Source organism: Saccostrea echinata, unplaced genomic scaffold (genome assembly GCF_033153115.1).
Source record: "Saccostrea echinata isolate AGI-Se365-2 ecotype Australia unplaced genomic scaffold, CSIRO_AGI_Sech_v1 ptg000046l, whole genome shotgun sequence".
NCBI classification, from domain to species: Eukaryota; Metazoa; Mollusca; class Bivalvia; order Ostreida; family Ostreidae; genus Saccostrea; species Saccostrea echinata.
Genome location: NW_026889795.1, coordinates 5952878 through 5975750, shown reverse-complemented (window position 1 = coordinate 5975750; position 22873 = coordinate 5952878). Strand labels below are relative to the sequence as shown.

The following is a 22873-nucleotide window of genomic DNA, read 5'->3' as shown; positions in this document are numbered from 1 at the left end:
TTTAAATATATTTTAAAAAAAATTTCCTGTATGATATGTAATACCTTATGCTATATGTGTGTGATGGCTCTCTCAGGCTAGAGGGGGAAAAATATGTTATTTTAAACATAGGGTGAATCATATTGCTATTTTACATTCAGACAAACTCCATTGTAAGAATGGGTGAGACCCTGAGAAAGTTTTGCTGATCCATCCATTTGAATGTCGTGTGTACATGTATACGATGGTTAGAGATGTTTTGTATTTTTAGCGTATAAGGAAGGATACACGTTAGTTTTAGATGCCCTTATACACTGGCATACGGATTGAAATTGACAAGTGTTAGTCTCTCCAAACACAAGATGGGCTCAACATGTGAAAATACAAGACCACATTATCGTGTTTTGTTTTGTCTGACATAAAGGAAGGGAAACTTCGACATGATTTTTAATGTGACCCTAGCCTGTGATTTATGCTTCACCCAAATGTTACGACTTGATTTTTTTTTTTTAACATTGTGTAATTCGCTTTGATAAGAAAAGACATGAAGGAGAAATTATGTAGTGTGTAGAAAATTTCATTTTGTGAAAGTTGGGTTTTTTGCTGATTATTGAAGTGAGATTAAAATCTGTTAGATTAGTGTATATATGGATTTATCCCCCCAAAGGCCACTGTGGTGCAGGGACTAATTAGGATGTGATTTCATCAACTTCAAAGATATTTCACAGGACATGCAGGCCAGCTTTCATGTCTGATTTAGAATCAAGGTGAAAGCAAGGCCAATGAATTGTAATGTCTATATACTGAAGACAGTGAAGGATATATTATACATTCAAGAATTTGGAACATGTGCAGAATGCATAGTGACCATTCCTTTGGCCGGTTAACAAACATACTTTCTGTTTGAATGACCCCTTTTGACACCTGAAATGTCCTCATTTCAAATATTTTGAAAAGAAAAAAAAATTAATTGAGATAATTATTAAGAAACACAAGGAAGCAATGCTGTTGGGGAGGATGGCTTTGGACTGTGACAACATACTGGATCTGTTTGACCTGAAAATCAAAGAAATATACGTAGGTCTGGGATTGGTACCATCTGACTCCTGGCCAGAGCGAGTCCTCGAGTCACCTGAGCGAGTCCTCGAGTTGCCAGAGCGAGTCCTTGAGTTGCCAGAGCGAGCCCTCGAGTCGCCAGTGAGAAATCTCGAGTACTTGATTGAAGGTTCCTGGTTTGATTCATATTTATCCAATTTTAGAATTTTGTTTTAGCTCTGAAGTTCCTTGTTATAATTATGTAAATCATGCATGTTCAGTTCAATGTTGAATCCATGTTGTTCCTTTTTTATGTACCACTTATTTCATTATGCAGGGTTTTTTTGTTTTAACTTTTCTGTTTTTTTAATGAATTAATTTTTCCTTTGTGAACATATATTCCTTTAAATATTTACTGAACCACACATCTATGTGATAGACCCTTGGTATTTAAAGATATGTGTAGAAAAAACACAGGTAAGTCCTCGAAACATTTGAAGGTCATATATAACGTAGATTATATAACAGGGTTAGTGACTGTCTGCAGGCCTAAGTAAACCAACATTTAACATGTCTAAAAGAAAATTCCGACTTTTTTTACAACTTGGAGCCCAAATCCAAAATATTTTTTACGCAAAGTCTCTACACTTCTCAGATTTATTTTTTTTTGGTACAAAAATTGTATATGTACAATGTACAGTGTCACATATTTAAGCACAGTACTTGTCATTTTGGAAAAGTTTTTTGTTCGTTACACTGTATACAGACATAAACAACTTGAGATTGGTTTATAATATATACAATGTAGATTTTACATTGTAGAAAGAAGTCTGGGGAAAGGGTCAAAAGCTAAAAGTAATTTGGTCCAGAATTTGTTTTGGTTGAGTTTTGAAAAGTAATTTTGCTATGTACCCATATATAGATGCCATATTGTACAAGCACTTTGATAAATGAAGATCGCATGGGTATTTATATTGAAAGATGCAAATGGCCACACATGACAAAATTTTGAAAAAGTGAATGATCCTGCTGAACAATCAATGTTCTTTGTTTGGCATAAAAGTATGATGTTTAAAATTCTATTCTTTCCAGATTTTTTTGTAAAGTCCATGCTGTATCACATTGTTTTTATCTGTTGATCATAATAATATATATGCTAGCTACAATAATACAGACCTCTCTGATGTTTTGATGTTTTCATCCCCCCCCCCCCCCCCCCCCAAAAAAAAAATGGAGAGCCGGGCTACATTATTGCAGCTAAATATATGGATAAAGATGTTAAAATCATCACTACATTGTAATTTACTTAAAGTATCTGAGGGTTTATCAATTACCTTGGTACTTTTCTATCAATATCACTGTAACTTTGTCTAAAGAAGAAAAGATACATTTGTGTACATAGTAATTCCCCCTATTCAAATACATTGCATAGTATGCAATTTTGAGGGGCACATCTCTGTGAGACTGAAAGTTTTATAAAATACTTAAGTATGCAGAAAGTATATAATGCATAAAAATGTCTCTCCTTTTTTTAAAGATTAAAATAGCTTTTATTTAAGTGTAGATTAACAAAAAAATAATTAGATAAGATATTTTTAGTCACTGACAACTTCTGAATTGCCCCGAAAAATTTAAGAAGCAGCAGTTTATAAACTGACTTGATTACATTTTATTTACTGACCCAAAATGTTTGTCTTGTATGCAGTGTCATGTCCTCTGCAGTTATCTGGAAGCTTAAGGTTCATCGATACTCTGATAAGAGAGATAACTCTTAATGACATACATGTAAATGTCTATTATTCCTTTATAAATCTGTCAAGTTTAAGTGTCTTTTGATCATAAGAGTTAAAGAAACATTTTATATGAGTGAGCACAGGGTTAAAGAACCTTAAACACATTATGACAAGAAACCGTCAAAATAAAAAAGAAAAGGGTTGACTGAGTATAAGTGAATTCCTTTTGAGATTTCCCCTGTTAGTACAAGTACACATGACTTTAGTATGAATAAGTACTTAGTTCAAGGAAGAACTGTTGTGGCAATATGTACTTGTATGTGTATTGAACTTAAAGTCTGTCCTCTATTTCCACCCATGAGTAATGACTGTCAATTTAAATTGTATTAAATTTATAGAACAGAACAACAATTAAGTACTACTACAAATTACAGATTCATATCAGAGAGAATCTTTTTCATATTTCCTGAGAATTCATAATTTCTTCTTTAGTTATTTTTCAGTGTATCACATTAAACTTCTAATCAGTATCTTTTACAATACAGGAATGTTGCCATTATACTAGTATTTATATACATATATCTACAGGGCCAAACTAAATCTGTTTATTTGTCTGTTTTATCTCAAAATTTTTATTGTACATGTTTATATCATGTATCAAAAAATAAATTCATAATGTGAGTTAATGTATTGATTTAAGACACACATATACACAAGTAACATAATTTTCAATGATTTATATAACTCACAGTTGCATTACACCGATTCTGTATTTCAGAGTGATTTGAATCAGGTATAAGATATAATTGATGCAACCCATGTTTATTTCTATCAATTTGATATAAATTACTGTTATAATCAACTTGCATCCCTAACGTTTATTTCAGATTCTGGGACGCGGTCCAGCTCGGAGCATCTGTCGAGTCCAGAGCCCTCAAATGTCAATCATTCCAGCCCCCCCTGGGGAAGTCCTCTCCCCTCTAGCTCTTTCTCCTCAGAACCAGGTAATCAGATTAATTAATTAGCTTCTGAAAGTGTGGTGTCTGTATCTACCTGTTATGAACAGTCATTATAGGTGTACTGTGTGTAGGGAATTCCCCCCCCCCCCCCCCCATCCCTTTCTCCTTCGTGGGAAAATTTAAAATGGGCAAAATTCAGAGAAAACAATGTTGTATCTTTAATGAAACTGTATTTGGGCAAATTTAGAAGGGCAAAATACTTTGCAACTGTGAAAGTTCAAAAATAATGTGGGGCAAAAATAATAACCCTGTATACAGTATTCCCTACAGTGTGTACATATTTGGCTGCATTTCAGTTTAGTGTTGTTTTAAATGTGTATAGTTTTCATTTTTAGCTCACCTCGACGAAGTCGAGATGAGCTTATGCTATACCCCCGGCGTCGGTGTCGGCGTTAGCGTCGGCGTCCCAGGTTAAAGTTTTAGGAGCAAGTCCCATTCCCAAGTAACTATAAGCCCTACCTGGACCAAACTTGCATGGATGATGCATCTAGGGATGGACACTACCAAACTTGCTTCGGATGCTGGATCTGACCTAGATTTTCCGGATGAGTGACCAGGTTTAAGTTTGAGGAGCAGGTCCATTCCCAAGTAACTATAAGCCCTACCTTGACCAAACTTGCATGGATGATGCATCTAGGGATGGACATGGCCACACTGACTTCGGATGCTGGATCTGACCTAGATTTTCCAGATGAGTGGCCAGGTTAAACTTTTAGGAGCAGGTCCATTCCCAAGTAACTATAAGCCCTACTTGGACCAAACTTGCATGGATGATGCATCTAAGGATGGACACTACCACATTTGCTTCGGATGGATCTGACCTAGATTTTCCAGATGAGTGACCAGGTTTAAGTTTGAGGAGCAGGTCCATTCCCAAGTAACTATAAGCCCTACCTGGACCAAACTTGCATGGATGATGCATCCAGTGATGGACACTACCACACTTGCTTCGGATGCTGGATCTGACCCAGATTTTCCACATGTGAGACCAGGTTTAGATTTAGGAGTAGTCTCGTTCCCAAGTAACTATAAGCCCTACCTGGACCAAACTTTCATGGATGATGCATCTAGGGATGTACACTAACCAACCTGCTTCGAATGCTGGATCTGACCTAGATTTTCCACATGAGTGAATTTTAGCCATATTTTAACCAAATTAGCATGGATGATGTATCTAGGGATGGACACTTCCAGACTCGCCTTGGATTCTGAATCTGACGTACATTTTCCAGATGAGTGACCAGGGTAATTTTTTTGGAGTAGCTATATAATATTATGGCCTGTTATGATTAAAGTTGCATAGATGGTGCATCTAAGGATGAAAACTTCCAGACTTGCTTTGGATGTTGGAACTGACCAAAATTTTCTTGATTACTAAACAGGTCAAAAGTTTTTTGAGCAGGTCTATAATTAAATCAAACTTGCATGGATATTGATCTTGGGATGTAACCTAACTAGAAAAAAAATATGTGAAATTTGCCTTACATGTAGATAACATTCGTCGAGGTGAGCTTCGTAATCTTTGATTACCTATGTTTTGAAATATTAAGTTGAGTAGTAATGCAGTGTACTTTTATCATTGAGCATTTGTTTAACATTCTATTTTACTTTTTTTATAGTCTTACATTCTGTGCTGTAACAGTTTAAATTCTATTCTACACCATCATGGTTAAACAATTCTATTCCATTCTAAAGGACTGTTTCAGCTTGAAATTGCATTGTACATCATCATACTTTAACACTTTTTTTCTACAGTATGGGTGGGGGTGGAGTGGATTGTGGGCAGAGGGGAATTAGTCCTATTTGGACAACTCTAGTTTCTTTTGCTTTGACCTGGATGTGCTTTTCTTAATTTGCATTTTCTCATCAGAAAGTAAAATTAAGTTGATAACAGAGCTTGTTTTTCTCTTTGCATGGCTTGCATATCTTTTTCTTGCTACAGTCCATATAAAATCATAAAATTCCTATCTGCTGTTGTGGACAAAGATGGATGTTCAGTTTTAATTTGTAAATACTTCAATGCTTTTATTTTGTTTACTTTAAAATTACGAATATTTTACTGAAAAACCACCGGTTGTCTGTGGAAGGCTAGAAATTAGACTTGTATTTGACACTTTATTTATGGCCATTGAGCAGTCTTTATGTGCCAACACAACAATACTGTACAACCTGTCCCATTCAAATGATAAGTTTCCATGTCTTCTTCAGTGAAAGATAAATCTAGTCTTAGACTAGCACTGGGGAAGCTGACATTATATTTAGTATCATAGACTCCTTATAGCAGACATAGTCTTTTCATTGGAATCCTTTTGTCAATGTCAAAAAATGGAAGATTTGAAGATTTGAAGCATAAAAAGCCTTTGATTGTGTTGATGTCTGTTTTAAGAATTACATTCCTGAATATTTGCTGTCATGCCACATTCTTTTCCAGATGTTTTTGCCAGCTCTATTTGTACTGAAATAGCTCTGACTAGTACCCCAGTAAAGGAATCAGCCCAAACAGTTGTTCTGAGAAAAAAGCCAAAAAGTATCCACAAAAAATCTAACTTGTGTTGCACGATTTGTTTTGTTGAAAGTTAAATAGTCTGATCTCTAATACAGGATTAGGAAAATTCATTTGCATAAACTAACATTTTTTGCTAACATTGATGTTGTTGCACTTGTAATTTTTAACCCTTATGTGTGAATGGCATTATATCACAAGTTCTTCCCTTTTCTCCCCAATAAAAAAGTTATTTATGGTAATCATGCACCATTCACTGGTCTCTGTTGATTTAGCGGAAGTCTTAATTGCAATATTAATTTTAACGAGTCAAATCTTATAATATACAGTACTGTTTATGCTTTACCCACAAAGAAGGAGAAGCATTTGGTAGGTTTTCCCTCCCATTTATTTTGTGGAATTTTTCTCATGTTTCATCACTGGTACTAATTTACTGTAAGGTTTTAGTTACTTAGAACTGTAAATGAAACAAAATTACTAAAAACACATGAAAATTTGTGTCTGTAAATATTTTAATTTCAGCTATTAACCACAATCATAATAGTTAATAATAATAGCGATTCAGATTTTTTGTGATTAACTCTTCACTGCTATTCATTTTATTTAATATTATGTGTTAAATTTGCAAAATTTTGCATTTCAATTTGGAACACAATACCAAAGAGAAAAGATTTTAATATTAACAACTTTATTTTGAATTCTGTGATTTAGATCAAATCCTAAACTTTTACAAAAGCGTCAAAATCCCAGAAATCACATATATTGAAAGGTACTTCATTTTTTCCCTAGTTCTGCCTGTGTCTACCTCAGATGACCTTCTCCTTCCAAATACACCAATCAAAGACGTTAACTCCACCGTGGTACTACGACGCAAATCAGAAAGTAAGTACACCAATCAAAGACGTTACAGACCCTGAAACGTGCTACTACCCCACACGCACGCTGCACGAACGGTACACGCTCGCTACACGATTTGCACGAAACGCTGCACGGTTTACACGAAAGCCTGCACGAAACGCTTTGTACACGTTTCTCACACGCTTTGTACACGATTCTCGCACACTTTGGCCTCAATCTGGATTTTCTATTCGGAATCTCTCGGGCTTTATTTCAATTATTACGGATTAATCAACGAGTAGTTAAGAATTACAATCATTCAGATTAAGTTAAGATTAAAACTCGCTACATGTACACCAGTACTATAATATTAACAGATAAAATACTCAATGTTCAGTTGTAATTAATTAATAGTTGTCAATGAGTATGTGACCCGCCCGGTGAAATGCTTATCATCGTCAAACTTTTTATTTCACTAGACTCTAAATTACGCACTGAAAAAAAATAATTATATCTGTAATTCATAATCTTTTACAGCATTTAATGTTTTTACAATTATAGTTTGATATTAAAAAGTCGTTCCATTACTGACTTTATTACTGACAAATAAACTCAGTTTCACAGTTATATTTGAAAAAAAAATATTGATTAAATTGCGTATGATATCTGTAAACGGATTGATTTTCTTTTCCTTTTTTTTTTTTATTATTGATTGATTTATACATTTTTTTGATTTAATAAGAAAATAATTTCATTTGATTAAATTAGGCTCTGTTTATAATTTACAAATGTAATATGTACATTGCATCAAACAGGAACATTGTACAGGAAGGGGGGGGGGGGGGGTTAGATTACCGTGATCTTACTGTTGTATCTTCAAATCTGTACATGGCTAAATATAACGGACACTTGTTTCAGTAAATAAACAATCGGCAAAAAAATTATTATAGAAACAAGTGCCCGTTCTAGGGAAAAAAAAAGATATTCATGTCTCCAGCGGGACCCGATACATGTAATTCATTAATATGCACTTTATTCAGAATGGTAAATATATCGTTTCATTACAGAGTTAAAATTTAATTTATCATTAAAATCTTATATGGTAGAGAAGCCAGGGAATATGTATTGTAATTCTTTCATTCTATTTTCCGGTATTGTGTTTATCAAATATCAATATACCCACCACCTTTTAAAATCCTTGATTTCAAACCCCGTCTAGAAAAAAAAAATCAATAATTATGTAATCAATAGTCGCAGCTCTTAACAATACATTCAATATATATGTATACATGTCCTATGTCCTAAAAACTAAACAAAATTATGCTCTACAACTGCGTAATTAATAAAATCCAATAATTATATTATTATAAAGGATTTATTTCCTTATATTATTTTATTCACGAATACACTGGCAAATTAATTCACTGTTTACAGACAATCGGATAAATTTAAGAAATAAAATCAACGGGTATTACCGTTTAATTAATCGATCGTTATTGTCGGGTGTCATCTTAGCTATGATTGACAAAAGATAATAGCAGAACAAGTTTTCAGTCCCGGCACGTACGCGGAGTCCGTGATCGCTGTTGTAAATGACCTTGATCACAGTCGTAAGAAGAGTGCTGAAAGTGTGAAAAAGAATTAGTTACATGCAACACAGAATGACATGTTGATCCAACAATAGTCATATTTAAAATAAAAGGACTTCCGAATGAATCCTACACGTTTCTCACACGATTCTTGCACGAAAGTCGCACGTTTCTCACATGGTTCTTACACGAAAGTCGCACGTTTCTCACACGCTTCTCGCACACTCGCTACACGGTTTGCACGAAACGCTTTGGAGCTTACACGAAACGCTGCACGGTTTACACGAAACACTACACAGTTTGCACGAAACGCTACACGGTTTGCACGAAACGAAAAGCGCACGAAAGTCACACGCTTTTCTGGGGTAGTAGCATGTTTCAGGGTCTGTAACTCCACCGTGGTACTACGACGTAAGTCAAAAAGTACACCAATCAAAGACGTTAACTCCACTGTGGTACTACGACGTAAGTCAAAAAGTACACCAATCAAAGACGTTAACTCCACTGTGGTACTACGACGTAAGTCAGAAAGTAAGTACACCTAGTCTGACACAAGTCAGAAAGTCAGTAAACGTGGACAGGGGCAGGACCAGTGTATACTGTAGTATTCTGCAGGAAGTCAAAAAGCAGGAAACTTTTACAGCAAAGAACATGCCAAATAGTATAATTGGACAGCAGGTACATGTATATGTCTGTTTTGGTACAGTTAAACCTTAGATAGTTTTTGACATTTTTTCTATCCACCCTCTTCTCTTCATTAAGTTTATATTTATAATCGAGATGGTTCAACTAGGTTCTGTTACAAAAAATATTTGTTTTAATTTTCAGCATCTCCTGAAGATGAGGCAATCAAATTGCAGAGACGGACATCGTATCTCATGGCAACAGCCAAGGACAGGGACTCACACAAATTGTCATTGGACAAGACTCACTCTCCCAGCCAATCACAGACAGAGATACATGTTCAGTGAGTAAAGTAGGATTTCATTGGTCCATACGACCATGACATTTTGAGACAGAAGTGCATTAGAATTTTTATAATCACGGAGAGTCAGTTCAAAGATAAATTATATATATTATTTACTTAAAAATTATCAAAATTAAATTAATTTGCTTGCTCACTTATATCTAAAACAAGCAATGGGAAAACATGATTGAGGTGGGGTGGGACTGGGGTTGGGTTCGTAAACGATGTAGTTGGAATAATATCTTTGATATGGGGTCATTAAAATCTGAGTGTACTGTAGATTCCTTATTTTAAGCAAATACTTAATATCAAGAAATGACTCAATATCAAATGGAGAGTACAATAATTCTAACACTATTAATACTAACTTTTTTTTTTAGGATTACCCCTCAAAAGCCCTCCATGAGGAAACTAAAGTCTTTCTTTGGGGAAAAAGTAAGTAAACAAATTCCAAGGGAGATAATCTTGCATCCTGCAAAGTGACAATGCATAAGGGGAGTGATATTATATGTTCGCAAAATGAAAAAGCATAGTGTAGGACGTATGTTTCCAAGGTTTTAAACTTTAGGAAAGAGATGTTTTGCTTGAGTGACAAATGTTAGGCTTGAGTGACAAATGTTAAGGAGGTGTTATTATGCTCCAAATATGAAAAATCATTTGGGGTCTTATAATGTTCCAAAACTGACAAATTATAGTGGAAGTGATATTTTCCCAAAGTGAAAAATCTTGGAAAGATGTTCCTGAATTGACAAATTTTCTTACTGCCTAATTTTGTCTAACAAAACTTCCATAAGTAATTGTTGCACTCTTTAAGGTCAAAAGGATAATTCAGTTACCTTGTAAATAGAGGGAAAAAAATTTTAATCAATTTTTAAGATTTTTTTTCCTTGTAAATTTGTGCTTTTTGCTGGGGGCTTTCATTAATTTGAAAGATTATGATGAAATGCCAATTTAACATAAAAAAAAAATCACTCTTCAAAATTCATTATGTATGTTTAATACAGAACCTGTCGAGAAAAAGCAACATTTCTGTCATAAGCTTTACATAACAAGCATAATAGAGAATTAAATTTTTTTTTTAATATTAGCCAGGGTATTTTTGCCAATTTTCCAAACCTTTGTGAGTGGATTATTTCGAGCAAATATCAGGAAATTATAAAAATCATATAAAACTATGGAAAAAATCTGTTTTTAAAACAATTTGTATGGCTTTTTTGTCACAAAATATGTGGTGTGATTATAGGAATTTCTACTTTGAAGTATTGAGGCCTCAGAAAGAGATGATTTTCTTTTTAAGAGTTGTCCATAGTATGATTGACCCCACTGATTATTGAGGCTACAGAGAGGGAAATAATCATTTTTAAATGGACCTTTATATTTTCAGACACCTCGGATTATTGAGGCCACAGAGAGGAGACAAGATCCTGCTAGTCCCCTTCAGGTCGTCACAAAAAGTGGTTCCCTCTTCTGTAAGACAGACGTAACGGACGGCAAGGTAACAATAGTATAGGCACTATAATACACCCTCAACCTACCACCCCCTAATTCAAAGTAACACCACCATAAGCACTACAATATACCCCCCCCCCCCCCCCCGGGTACAATTTCAAGGTAACACCAAGTTAAACACTACAAAATATCCCACCTAAGCCCCCCTCCCCCTACAATGTACCCCCCACCCACCTACCCTCCCCCATACACACACATACACACGCATTTCAAGAAAACACCAACATAAGCACTACAACATACCCACCCACACCTAACCATCCTCCCCAACCATACAGTACCAACCAGACCCAACCTGACATAAAGCAGTCCCAGAGCAGTCCCGGGGACTGCTTTCTGGGACTGCTAAAGCAGTCCCAGAGCGGTCCCAGAGCAGTCCCACAGCGGTCCCAGAGCAGTCCCACAGCGGTCCCAGCAGTCCCAGTGGTCCCAGAAAGCAGTCCCAGCAGTCCCAGAAAGCAGTCCCAGTGGGCGGGGTTAATTAATTTAATGGGCGGAGCTTACTCAGAATGTGATTACCAATAAACAATGTAACTATATAAAAGGCAGTTGAAATTGATGAGCAATTCTTTCTGAGTAGTATCAACAAATATTTACAATTCTTACGCGACAGTCATTTCTGAACTTTTAAGAAAATCACAGTACGCGTATAGAAACAAATTAAAATTATTGAATGAAGAAGACGCTCACATATATCAATAACATGAATATTTAAACACAATTATTTGGTATATTAATTTTTAACCAAAATTAACCAATTTCTTTATTTTTTGTGATTGATATTGGTTTTCATATTTATTTTTTTATATAGAAAATTAAACTTGAATTGTTTATATTATACCAAAATTAGCTTTAAATAGATAATAATAATTATAGAGCAAGACCGATTCCCATACTATACTCTGAATGCATTTTTCTTAAGTATTGGAGCTTTTGAAAAATTCTTTGTTAAACATTGCAGAGTATTATATTTCAGTCATGATTATTTTCAATGACTTCTTAATTAAATTATCTTTAGATTCTCAGTTTTAAGTGTTTTATTTTATAAATGTTCAAGTGTACATCTGTAAATCACGCAAATGGAACCCTCAGATTATGTTCAAAATTAATTAATCCCGAAATAAATTTATACACAATTATTGAAACTAAGATTTTTTGCAGGACATAGATTGAAATTAGTGTCAATGTTGACCAGCGTGTTCAATGATGTGTAACACTGATACCCAAATAACATGCATTGACTTTCTGCTAATTATGTCCAAAGGTGATTGAAACCTCAGGTGTTGACACCATTTTATACAATCCAGCTGTATTAACTGGCCAGGTAAACACAAACAAAGAAATAAGAAACAGGTCACAATTCCCGATATTTTCAAATGTTTATTTTTTAAATAAATGTACTCTTTTAATAACTTGTTTATAAATTAAAAACTAATTCATAAATAAATCCCCGAATAATTGTTCACATTGTTTATGTGACAGAAGAATGGTAGAATAATTTTATTTCATGGTCATTAAATAAATTATTAGATTTTATTTGAGGGTGATAAAAAATGGCATGGAGTGCTCTTTTTTAAGCATGGTATTAGCTTTTTCAATTAAGAAAAAAAATCCAGTACAGTACGTTCCTCTGAATACATGTATCTTACTGAAATGACAAGTTTGTTTGTTTTTAAATAGTGCTAATGCAAACTTTGAGTACATATGTAATTTGAAAGCATTAATTTATTAAATAGGCCTAGATATTTTTTTTTCAAACACCTGTATTGAAGTTTAATTTAAGGAATAAAAATCATCCCCTGACTTCCCTTTTAACTACTTTTATTTTCTTAAAATTAATTCTAGACTACAATTGTGTAAATTTACAGCCCTCTTAAGACATTTAGTAATTACATGTATAACTATCTCTATTTATTCAATTTTTGTAAGAAATTAATACTTGTTTTTTTATATTTGTTTCTATCTTAAACACCTCTCTGCAGAAAGTAAACAAAACAACAACAAAGAGCTGCAAATTCAGAATACACAAGGGGCGAAGCTATCATGTCACTCAGAACCTTTTTCACGCATGAGTGAACAAAGCAGTCCCAGAAAGCAGTCCCAGGGACTGCTGGGACTGCTAGGTCTGCTTTCTAGAGCAGTCCCACAGCAGTCCCATAGCGGTCCCAGAGCAGTCCCACAGCTGTCCCAGAGCAGTCCCACAGCAGTCCCAGAGCGGTCCCAAAGCAGTCCCTGGGACTGCTTTCTGGGACTGCTTTGGTGTCAGGTTGGGTCTGGTTGGTACTGTACCAAGGTAACCCTGACACAAGCACTACCAACTTAACACACACCAACCTGCCCACCCGCCCCAACCATAATAAGGTAACACTAACATAGGCAACTACAATATATCCCAACCCAACCTGCCCCTCTCCTCCCCCTACAATACATCCCAACCTACCCTACCCTTTCCCTACAATACCAAGGTTACACCAACACCTACAATATACCCCAAACCTACCCCAACCCAACCCTCCCCATACTGTGTCAAGGTAACACTAAAACTAGAGAACCCTCATCAACCCCCCCCCCCCTCCCCCCCCCAATATTAATGTAAAACAGGAAAAATAGACTGACTGTGGTCACTCTGATACTTTAGGGATTAATTGGCACACACTTTTTGTTTTGCATATGATCTTTTTTAACTATTAATTGAAAGAAGATAAAGGGAACATGTGAGATTCTCAATCCACTTTGACTTATTTGTGCCTATGTTAATGCCTCCTCCTATATGCCATAATATATGCTTCATTATGCCTCCATCATGTCTTGGTATTCCCCATCTGTGCTTCAAGTAGCATTCATTTGATATCAAAAGAAAACCTTTGGTTTAAATGTTACTAAATGAGTAAAGTTTTATATATAATAGAAGAGAAGGGGAGCGAGAGAGGAGAGAGAGAGAGAGAAAATTCTTTTTATCATTATAGACATTTTAAAGTATTGTAAACATACTTTATTCCACAGGGTCATAATTCCGCGGAATCACAATTTCTGTTCAATCCGCGAGTATAAAATTACGCGGATATCTTGGATCATTGGTATATGTCCTCAATGAATCTTAAATTTCCGTGGATAAATTGTGACGGCTTACATAGAGGAAATTAATCCCACATGGAAAAAAGAACGTCTACAGTATTTTAACTTTTTTTTTGTATAAAACATCATTTCAATACTACATATAGATATTGTATTTTGTACAGACTCAGTGTGAGCCGTCTTGTGTGAGGGTTTGTATATTTATCCTATATCTGATTTTTATAGGGAAGATGAGTTACTCTCTGTGTCAAAAACTCAGGAAGTGTGATTAGGGCCGAATGCTCCATTCATCGGCATTTTTTCTGTAGGCTTTGTTATTTCAGAGGAAGGCTAATTTCCTCACTGGTGAAATATTGCCAGAATGATATGCACATAATACTTGGATGTAATCTGCTGCAGAATGCATTTATTTTTTTTGGGGATATCATTTTTTGGAGTCGAGAACAAGCTACAGAGATTTCCTGTTTGTAGTGAGTGATGGAGGGATGAGTCATTATTTGCCTCTGTCCTAACCCTAACCATGACGACTTCATGTGTCACATTATTGATTGAATGAATATGTCTTGGAAAATTTTACAGAGGAGAGAAAAAACACTTGTAGCTGTTTGGAAAACAGATAAAATATTCAGAAGATTCCTCACACTGTCTGTGACTTCTGAATTTCCTTCCTTCTTGTAACTAAAATAATGATTTATATTGAGTTGGTGGAGATCATCAGAATTTTGAATGAATTGAATTCAAAGTTTTACTCTGCATTTACAACAGTCTGCTTTTCATTACCTTGTATCACACAGATAGCCAAGAAAATTATAGTCATATACAGGATGCATATGCAAGAAAATAAAAAAAAAAGTTACTTCATAGTCTGAATAACAGAAAGTGTTCAATTAATTCACTAGTAAAGTGATATTGGTCTATCATTTTTTCATACTTTTACCGGTAGCCCTGCTTGTTGAAGACTAGAACATATGCTAGCCTTGATACACACAGACATAATTCTACACATCAGTCTGAGTGTTCATTTTACTGATTGACTGTGCCATTCTTAATAGAAATAAAAAAAAAATCTGTGAAATATTGTCACAATACCCCCCTCCCACTGATTTTGTCTCAATGCATAAACTATGACTCTGCTTTTTATAAGTACATTGTATTGTTATAGTAGTATTTCATTTTGATTTCATCCACATGAAATACCAGAAGCACCCCCCCCCCCCCCAACTCCCACACAGTCACAGACCTGCATCTTCAATTGAAAAATTTAAAAATGCCTGTATGATATTTTCTGAAGATTAGACACATTGAGATATATTTTTCAAAAAGACTTTTAGTATGCTGATGAAAATAATTTGATTATATTCTTTACACTGATAGAAATATTTTGATATTACATAGATCATGAGATTATGTCATCATCAAAATAGAAATCTTTCTCTTTGTTTGTAACATAGTTTATGTCATCATTATTTTTTTTTTTTTAATGTTCACACCCCTTCAAATTTTGGGGCTAATTAGGTCATTAAAAATAGAGAATATTACATACTGAAACCATATCATATGTCATATCAGCCCGAGTGGCCCCATATCAGCCCTCGGGCCTTCGGCCCAAGGGCTGATATGAGGCCACTCGGGCTGATATGACATATGATATGGATTTCAGTATGTAGTATTCTAATTATCATATATTTAAAATACTTAATATGCAAGTTCACATAAAGTTATTGAAGAATGTTTCGTGCATCTTTATGACCTTTTTCTTTAAAAATCTAATAGAGCCAATTTTAGGTCTTTTGAAAACAAATTAACTCCACAAATGTTTTTAAAAAATTATTTTACATATACATTTAAATGAAATCAAGTTAATTAACTTTTAAACTCTATACAAATGTTACTTTCGGTTTGATATGGATTTTTCCATGCCGGTCCAATACATGATATGGACTTTCGGACCGGTCCTTGATATTGGGTATTGTGACGTCACTCATATTGCGCAGTGTAGAATTGGTGTATTTACTACTAAGTATATGATAATTGGTAATAGCATTTACACGGAGTATTATATCAGCTCAATAAAAGCAACATTTAAAAAAAAAAATTCTCTGTTAAGACAATTTTGACCTTAAGAAAACTTGATAAAATAAGATATTACCGGTGTATGATTAAAATCTTTATATGATTGACATTTTAGAAAGCCAGTGACAGGTCTTGGAAGCCAGTGTGGGTGGAGCTTAGAGGTCATGCCCTCTACATCTCAAAGGAAAACAAGGAGAAAAAAGATCCTGCTGTGGTATGAAGTCCTCTAAATCTCTCTTTCTCTCTCTTACCTCTCTCACTCCCTCACCTCTCTCTGTGTCTCTCCCTTCTTTCTCTCTTACTTCTCCCCCGCTCTCTCCTCTCTCTCTCTCTCTCTCTCTCTCTCTCTCTCTCTCTGATTTTCTTAAATGAAAATAAAAGAAATGATAATTCTCTTTATCTCTGACCTTTTAAATGAATATATTTAAAAAAAATGATGATACAATTTCAGATTCACACCTTCAATTTTGATGACCAGCCAATTTCTATCAAATCCTGCTTGGTGGACATAGCACATGATTACACGAAGAAGAAGAATGTGTTTCGGTTGAAGACCTTTAATGGCTCAGAGTACCTGTTCCAGGCAGAGGAAAATGGTGCCATGTTGGACTGGATCAAAGCAATTCAGTCCAACAATAATCCAGATGCAGATGTAAGTCAAAAATTGTAATGCAGTGTTCTGAGTTCTTTTTGAAGTATTAAAATTGAATTGTTCTTCAGTGTTAATTTGTCCAGTTTAGGGATTGTAATTTTGTTCCCTTTCTTTGTTTTTGATGTTGTTTTTTGTGTTTCTGTATAATATAAATCCCTTTTGTTCACTATGGTTTGAACTCATTGACAGCTTAACATGTGATTTGATACTGACATTATTTTTTTAAGTTCCATGTTAAGGTCACCTGACTTACCAAGTTGACAGACCCATCCTGTTTTGTGCATCTCTCATAACATATAAACATTTTCGGCATTTTCTATGAATTGGTTGAACCAATTTGTAACATCTTTGGATAGAGGGGTAGGGTGGTGATGGTTGTGGGGTCAAATATTATTAATTTTATAGCCCCTCCCCCCTGGGGCCAGAGGGTGGGTCTACAGCCATTATAACCTATGCAGGTTTCAAAAATCTTTTTTCCTGGACATCCAGCAGGTAAACTGTTTGCCTGGAGATAATGATCAGCTAGCACTCTGTCAAAAGTTGAAAATCATGGGTTTAGTGTCAAGACCCTGGACACTGCAAACTCATATTGTTCATATATTGAAAATATTATGAATAATGAACAAAGAGTCCTCACCAAATAATATAATTCATGTTAAATGAGTGCAGAGTTCAAGCTTCCAATGGGGCTGAATTGTTTAATTCTAGCCTGAGAAACTCAGAATCTCAGGTGACTGTCAAGGCCTGTGGGCCTTTTGTTGACATTTTCACATAATAAGCCTGATTTTCAAAATTTTAAGCCATATATCCATTGCATGCATCCAAACAATTTATGAATTTTTTGACCAATTATCAGAAATTTTAAATATAATATTGCATTTCCCTATTTTAGAATCAATCTTATGTAAGTATATTTTGATTAAAAAATATCAGCCAATCTAGATGAAACTTGGCTCACAGAGCTACACATTCCTTCTGATAAAATAAATTTCTTTTTAGTCACAGGTCATTTGCATGCCATTTGTGTTCCTTGAGTGATTATTGCTTTAGAAGGCTAAATCAGTGTAAAAATTGTGTCTTTGTCAGTAGCTGCTTTGGCCAATCAGCTGTCTTTGTTGCTAGCTGCTTTGACCAATCAGCTGTCTTTGTTACTAGCTGCTTTAGCCAATCAGCTTTTTGCCGATTTCTCTGGCCAATCAGCAGCCTTTGTTGATAGTTCTACCAGGTTCCGCCTTCTATTGCAGTGCAAGTCCAGAGTTTGTTTTGCTTATAAGGAATGTGATGCAGTTCTCCAGATAATTAAAAAGTTATGCTGTGTATACTAATAAAATTTTTCAGATTCTTTTAACATGATATATATTATTGTTTTACAATCAGAATATTTATTACTTTTTCATATCTTTGTTCACTATTCAGAGATTATTATATTTTATATTCTGCTGATAGAGGAGACATTTAAATAATGATAATCAAGGGGTTTCACTTAATAACATAGCACTCTATCATTATATGATTATGCCGGACCAAAAGAAGTTATGATCCATATAGAAGCTATGCAGCAAATACAAAAAAAAATTATGTTAGAAATAAAATTTTCTAATGAATCTTGGTAAAGGTTACCCTGTAACATATAATTCCACTATAGAATAACTACAATGTATCAATGCTGGATTTACTGTGGAATCATCAATGTTTGTGGGAGACCATGGGGTTAATGAATTTCATGGGTTACAGTAACCCATGAATTTACATCCCCATCAACGAACTTTGTCATAGTATATCAAGTCATTGCATGTTTTGTAAATGCGAGTAATTCACAAAAATATGTCGTCATGAACCAGTAAAATTTTGGTTACCAATGAACATTTACCCCTACAAAATAAAATGATTCCACAGTATTCATGGATTCTCATAATAAACCAAATATTAAATTGAATTTCCTCTTCTTTTGAAATTTTTTAAATATAAATGAAAATGCTAAATCTTTGTGATTGTTTACAGGAGAGAGGGAAGATGGAGACTGACCTGATCCTTCGCAGCCGGAACCAAATGGAACTTCAATCTGCCCCCGCCCTTACTTCCCACGGATCCACCACTTCACTAAGGACCTCCCCACAGGTGGCCCCCAAAGCCCCCAAACAGAGCAGCAAGACCAAACTGATCAAAATACCTCACTCTCCCAGCATCAAGAGGAAGGGGAAAGGTAAACTACTTGATACAAGTGATATATAGAATCAAAGGTTGGGATAAGGAGCCATTAGGCAAAAACATTGAGATTTAGGGCCAGTGTCCACAGGATAAAATTAACATGATTCACTCCAGTAGATGTGGATTTACTTTTTCCACACTGGGGTTTAAAACACAGCAGTACAGTGGGATAACTCAATCTCTGTGACATTATATGTATTGTCTAACTCTTAATAAGTCACATGGTTAAGTTTGGTATTCTTATGATAAGAGTAGAATTATATATAATGCATGGATTAAGTATTGTGGATTAAGTAAATCAAGTAAATTAATCCAGGTTAACTTAATTCCAAGTGTGGATCAGTCCTTAATTTCCATATATTGTAATGACATTTTGACTGTTGAAGTAAATTTTTCAACAGAGGGTGTAGGAATTATGTGGCAATCCATGTAATAAAAGATTGCCTTCCTTGTGAATATATTATACTGTAAAATAATATTTCGATTTTAAAATGTTTTAAAAGTTCTCTCTGTCTTCCTACAGAGGAAGAATTATTAGTGAGAAAAAAAGTAATATGGTTTAAGGGAGAGAACTCTCTCAGGAATTAAGAAAAACTGAGGAGTTTTTGTTTTACAGAATCCAAGAGTTGGGGATTATCCAAGTTTAAGAGTTTCCGTAAAGGCAGCAGTGTGTCTTCCCACCCTGGAGATTCTGAAAATAATGATATGTTTGGAGTACCTCTGGAGTATTGCATACCTTCACCTAACAATGATGTAATTATATTTTACTTCTCCAAAAGTAAACTTTTCTGATCAAAAAGAGTCTGGTATCCTCAGGTTATTTGTAAATGATTCACATTCAATTCAATGAATTAAGCTTCTTCATAATCTTAGGACAAATATAACAAACATACCACTGGTTATCTTTGGTTGGAAGGGATTGTAATGTTGCAACAATAGAATAATTATTTTTACATGCTAGAAAAGTAAATCTGTTTGTAGGGCCACAATTAGTAATTTAAAATGCAAAGATCCCATGGCAATGAAATATAGGCTCCAGTTTGTTTTATATCATAATTCCCTAGGTGTCTACATTTTAAAAAATCTGTTTCTCAAGTACAGCAGGACAACAAAGTGTAATATTTGATTGTGTGCATCCCCATACAATGAAGCTTCAAGTTTTTAAATTATGGCCCCTGCGACAAGGGTGAGCCAACAATCGGGGTTGAAGTTTTACACAGAAATATGAGTAAAAACTTTTTCAGGAATAATATTTGTACACTTAATATCTAATTTCAAAAAATGCAAATAAATATTTGTTTAATTCATAGACTTAAAGTTGGTGGCTATGATAAGGCGTGTCTCTTAATTAATATCTACAAATTTCTTAATTAGGAAGAGATTGATGGGTCAGATGAGCATTGTGGCCCTCAGGCCTCTTGTTACATCATATATACATTAGAATGAGAAATATGTGTACTGATTTGTTGAATATCAATATCACTAACATTTTCTATACCATTGTCTAGTTTGTGCCAATGATTGTTGACCTTTGCACCAAAATCGTTGAAGCACGAGGGTTAGAGGTCACTGGGGTGTACCGTGTCCCAGGTAATACGGCTTCCGTTAATATGATGATGGAGGAACTAAATAAGGTAATTCGGGGGAACCCTTTTTAAAAAATTTATTATACTTGATCTTTCTCTTTTATATGACAACACTCATGTAAATTTGAAAACTAGATTTTACATTGAAATTTTTTACGTTTGATGATAAATTTAAAAATACCAATCAAAATCCAAAGTTCTTTCATGTACTTTAAAGCAAAAGGAGTGAGGAAATTTCTTCTTTTTTAAGTTTATGGAAAAAAATACATGCACGAAAGTCAGTATTGTAACAGATAGTAGAAGGATAAGTAAGCTGTGTTAATACTTTGACAGGGTATAGATAATATGAACGTGGACCACGAGAAATGGTGCGATGTTAACGTTATTAGCAGTCTACTGAAAACCTTCTTCAGGAACCTCCCTGATCCTCTCATTACCTCAGGTACAAAATGATCTCTGTGTTCTGTATATCTGGATATTTTCTGCAATACTAAATTATCTCTGTATCTTTATAACTGGATATTTTCTACAATACTAAATTATCTCTGTATCTTTATAACTGGATATTTTCTGCAATACTAAATTATCTCTATATCTTTATAACTGGATATTTTCTACAATACTAAATTATCTCTGTATCTTTATAACTGGATATTTTCTGCAATACTAAATTATCTCTGTATCTTTATAACTGGATATTTTCTGCAATCCTAAATTATCTCCATATATTTATAACTGGATATTTTCTGCAATTTGTAATTTTTATACAGTAGAAACTGTCTAATCTGACACCTGTGTAATCCGGTTCACTGTGAATTCTGACCTTTGTTTAAATTCCCATTTTACTAGCTTTCATGTTCTTTACACTGTGTAATCCAACACCCTGTCTATTCCGATACAAACTTTGTCTCCATGTCTGATTAGACAGGTTTCACTGTATTGATTTAGTTTTCAGTAGAAACATTTGATCCTGACAATGTCGTGTTGTTTGCAAGTAAAATATAAATAAAAACTTTAGCTAAATGTTATGAATTTCATTTATATTTCAAAACAATTTTTTGAGAGTTTGTTTGTGAAATAATTTATGTTTGTTTATTGACAGCTCTGTACCAGGACTTTATCGATGCAAACAGAATTGAGGATCTCGAGATGAGAATGCTGAAACTGAAGCGACTCATACACACTCTACCAGAGCACCATTTTGAGACGTTCAAACATATCGCAGAACATCTCAATACGGTCGCCAGTTTTGGACATCTAAACAAAGTAAGATTGTGGAGGGAAATTATTTCTGGTATGAATTATATGCAGATTAACATTGTATATCAGGTTTTTTAAGAAATGTCAATTTGTGGGATGTCCCTTCCACTTAATTTCCTAAAAGTCTGTATTGAGATGAAGAATTGTTATTTATTTATTGAAATTCTTATTATTTTGTTCAAAATAACATTATTTAATCTTTACTATTTTATCCATAGAACAGTAAAGATTCTTTGCAATTTTTATTAATAAAAAGAAATAATCATTTACTGTAACTGAAAAAGTCAGTTGTTATTGTTTTATGATTTTAATTTTCCATTCATTTCAGAATAAGTGAACTTCATTGACACCAGAATACTGACTTTTCTGTCTTTGTTTTAGATGGATGCTAGAAATCTGGCCATTGTATTTGGTCCGACCTTGATAAAAAAGAAGGATGACGACATGACGTCAATTGTTAGGGATATGTCTGACCAGTGTAGGATCATAGAGAGTATCATACTACACGTAAGTTATCTACATACAGACAGACACACATACATATACACATACATACATAGGGATATGTCAGACAAGTGTAGGATAATAGAGAGTATCATACTACACGTAAGTTATCTACGTACAGACAGACACACATACATACATAGGGATATGTCTGACCAGTGTAGGATAATAGAGAGTATCATACTACACGTAAGTTATCTACATACAGACAGACACACATACATACATAGGGATATGTCAGACCAGTGATCTATGTACAGACACACACACACACATACACACATAGGGAAATGTTGGACCAGTGATCTAATTACAGACAGACACACATACATAGGGAGACAAGG

General features: G+C 34.4%; 1 protein-coding gene across 3 annotated transcripts in view; it reads left to right on the top strand.

Annotated features, from left to right (window-relative positions):
* LOC133202257 (rho GTPase-activating protein 21-like) overlaps window positions 1-22873 on the top strand; it is a 50451-nt gene that overhangs the window by 22705 nt on the left and 4873 nt on the right. For all 3 annotated transcript variants that reach the window (XM_061338053.1, XM_061338055.1, XM_061338054.1), the window contains exons 6-18: window positions 3635-3751; window positions 7059-7151; window positions 9524-9662; window positions 10043-10097; window positions 11047-11157; window positions 16435-16533; window positions 16771-16971; window positions 18973-19174; window positions 19796-19932; window positions 20688-20813; window positions 21099-21207; window positions 21868-22031; window positions 22407-22532. In XM_061338053.1, the coding sequence (XP_061194037.1) occupies window positions 3635-3751; window positions 7059-7151; window positions 9524-9662; window positions 10043-10097; window positions 11047-11157; window positions 16435-16533; window positions 16771-16971; window positions 18973-19174; window positions 19796-19932; window positions 20688-20813; window positions 21099-21207; window positions 21868-22031; window positions 22407-22532 (1679 nt within the window). The remainder of the gene's footprint in view (window positions 1-3634; window positions 3752-7058; window positions 7152-9523; window positions 9663-10042; window positions 10098-11046; window positions 11158-16434; window positions 16534-16770; window positions 16972-18972; window positions 19175-19795; window positions 19933-20687; window positions 20814-21098; window positions 21208-21867; window positions 22032-22406; window positions 22533-22873) is intronic.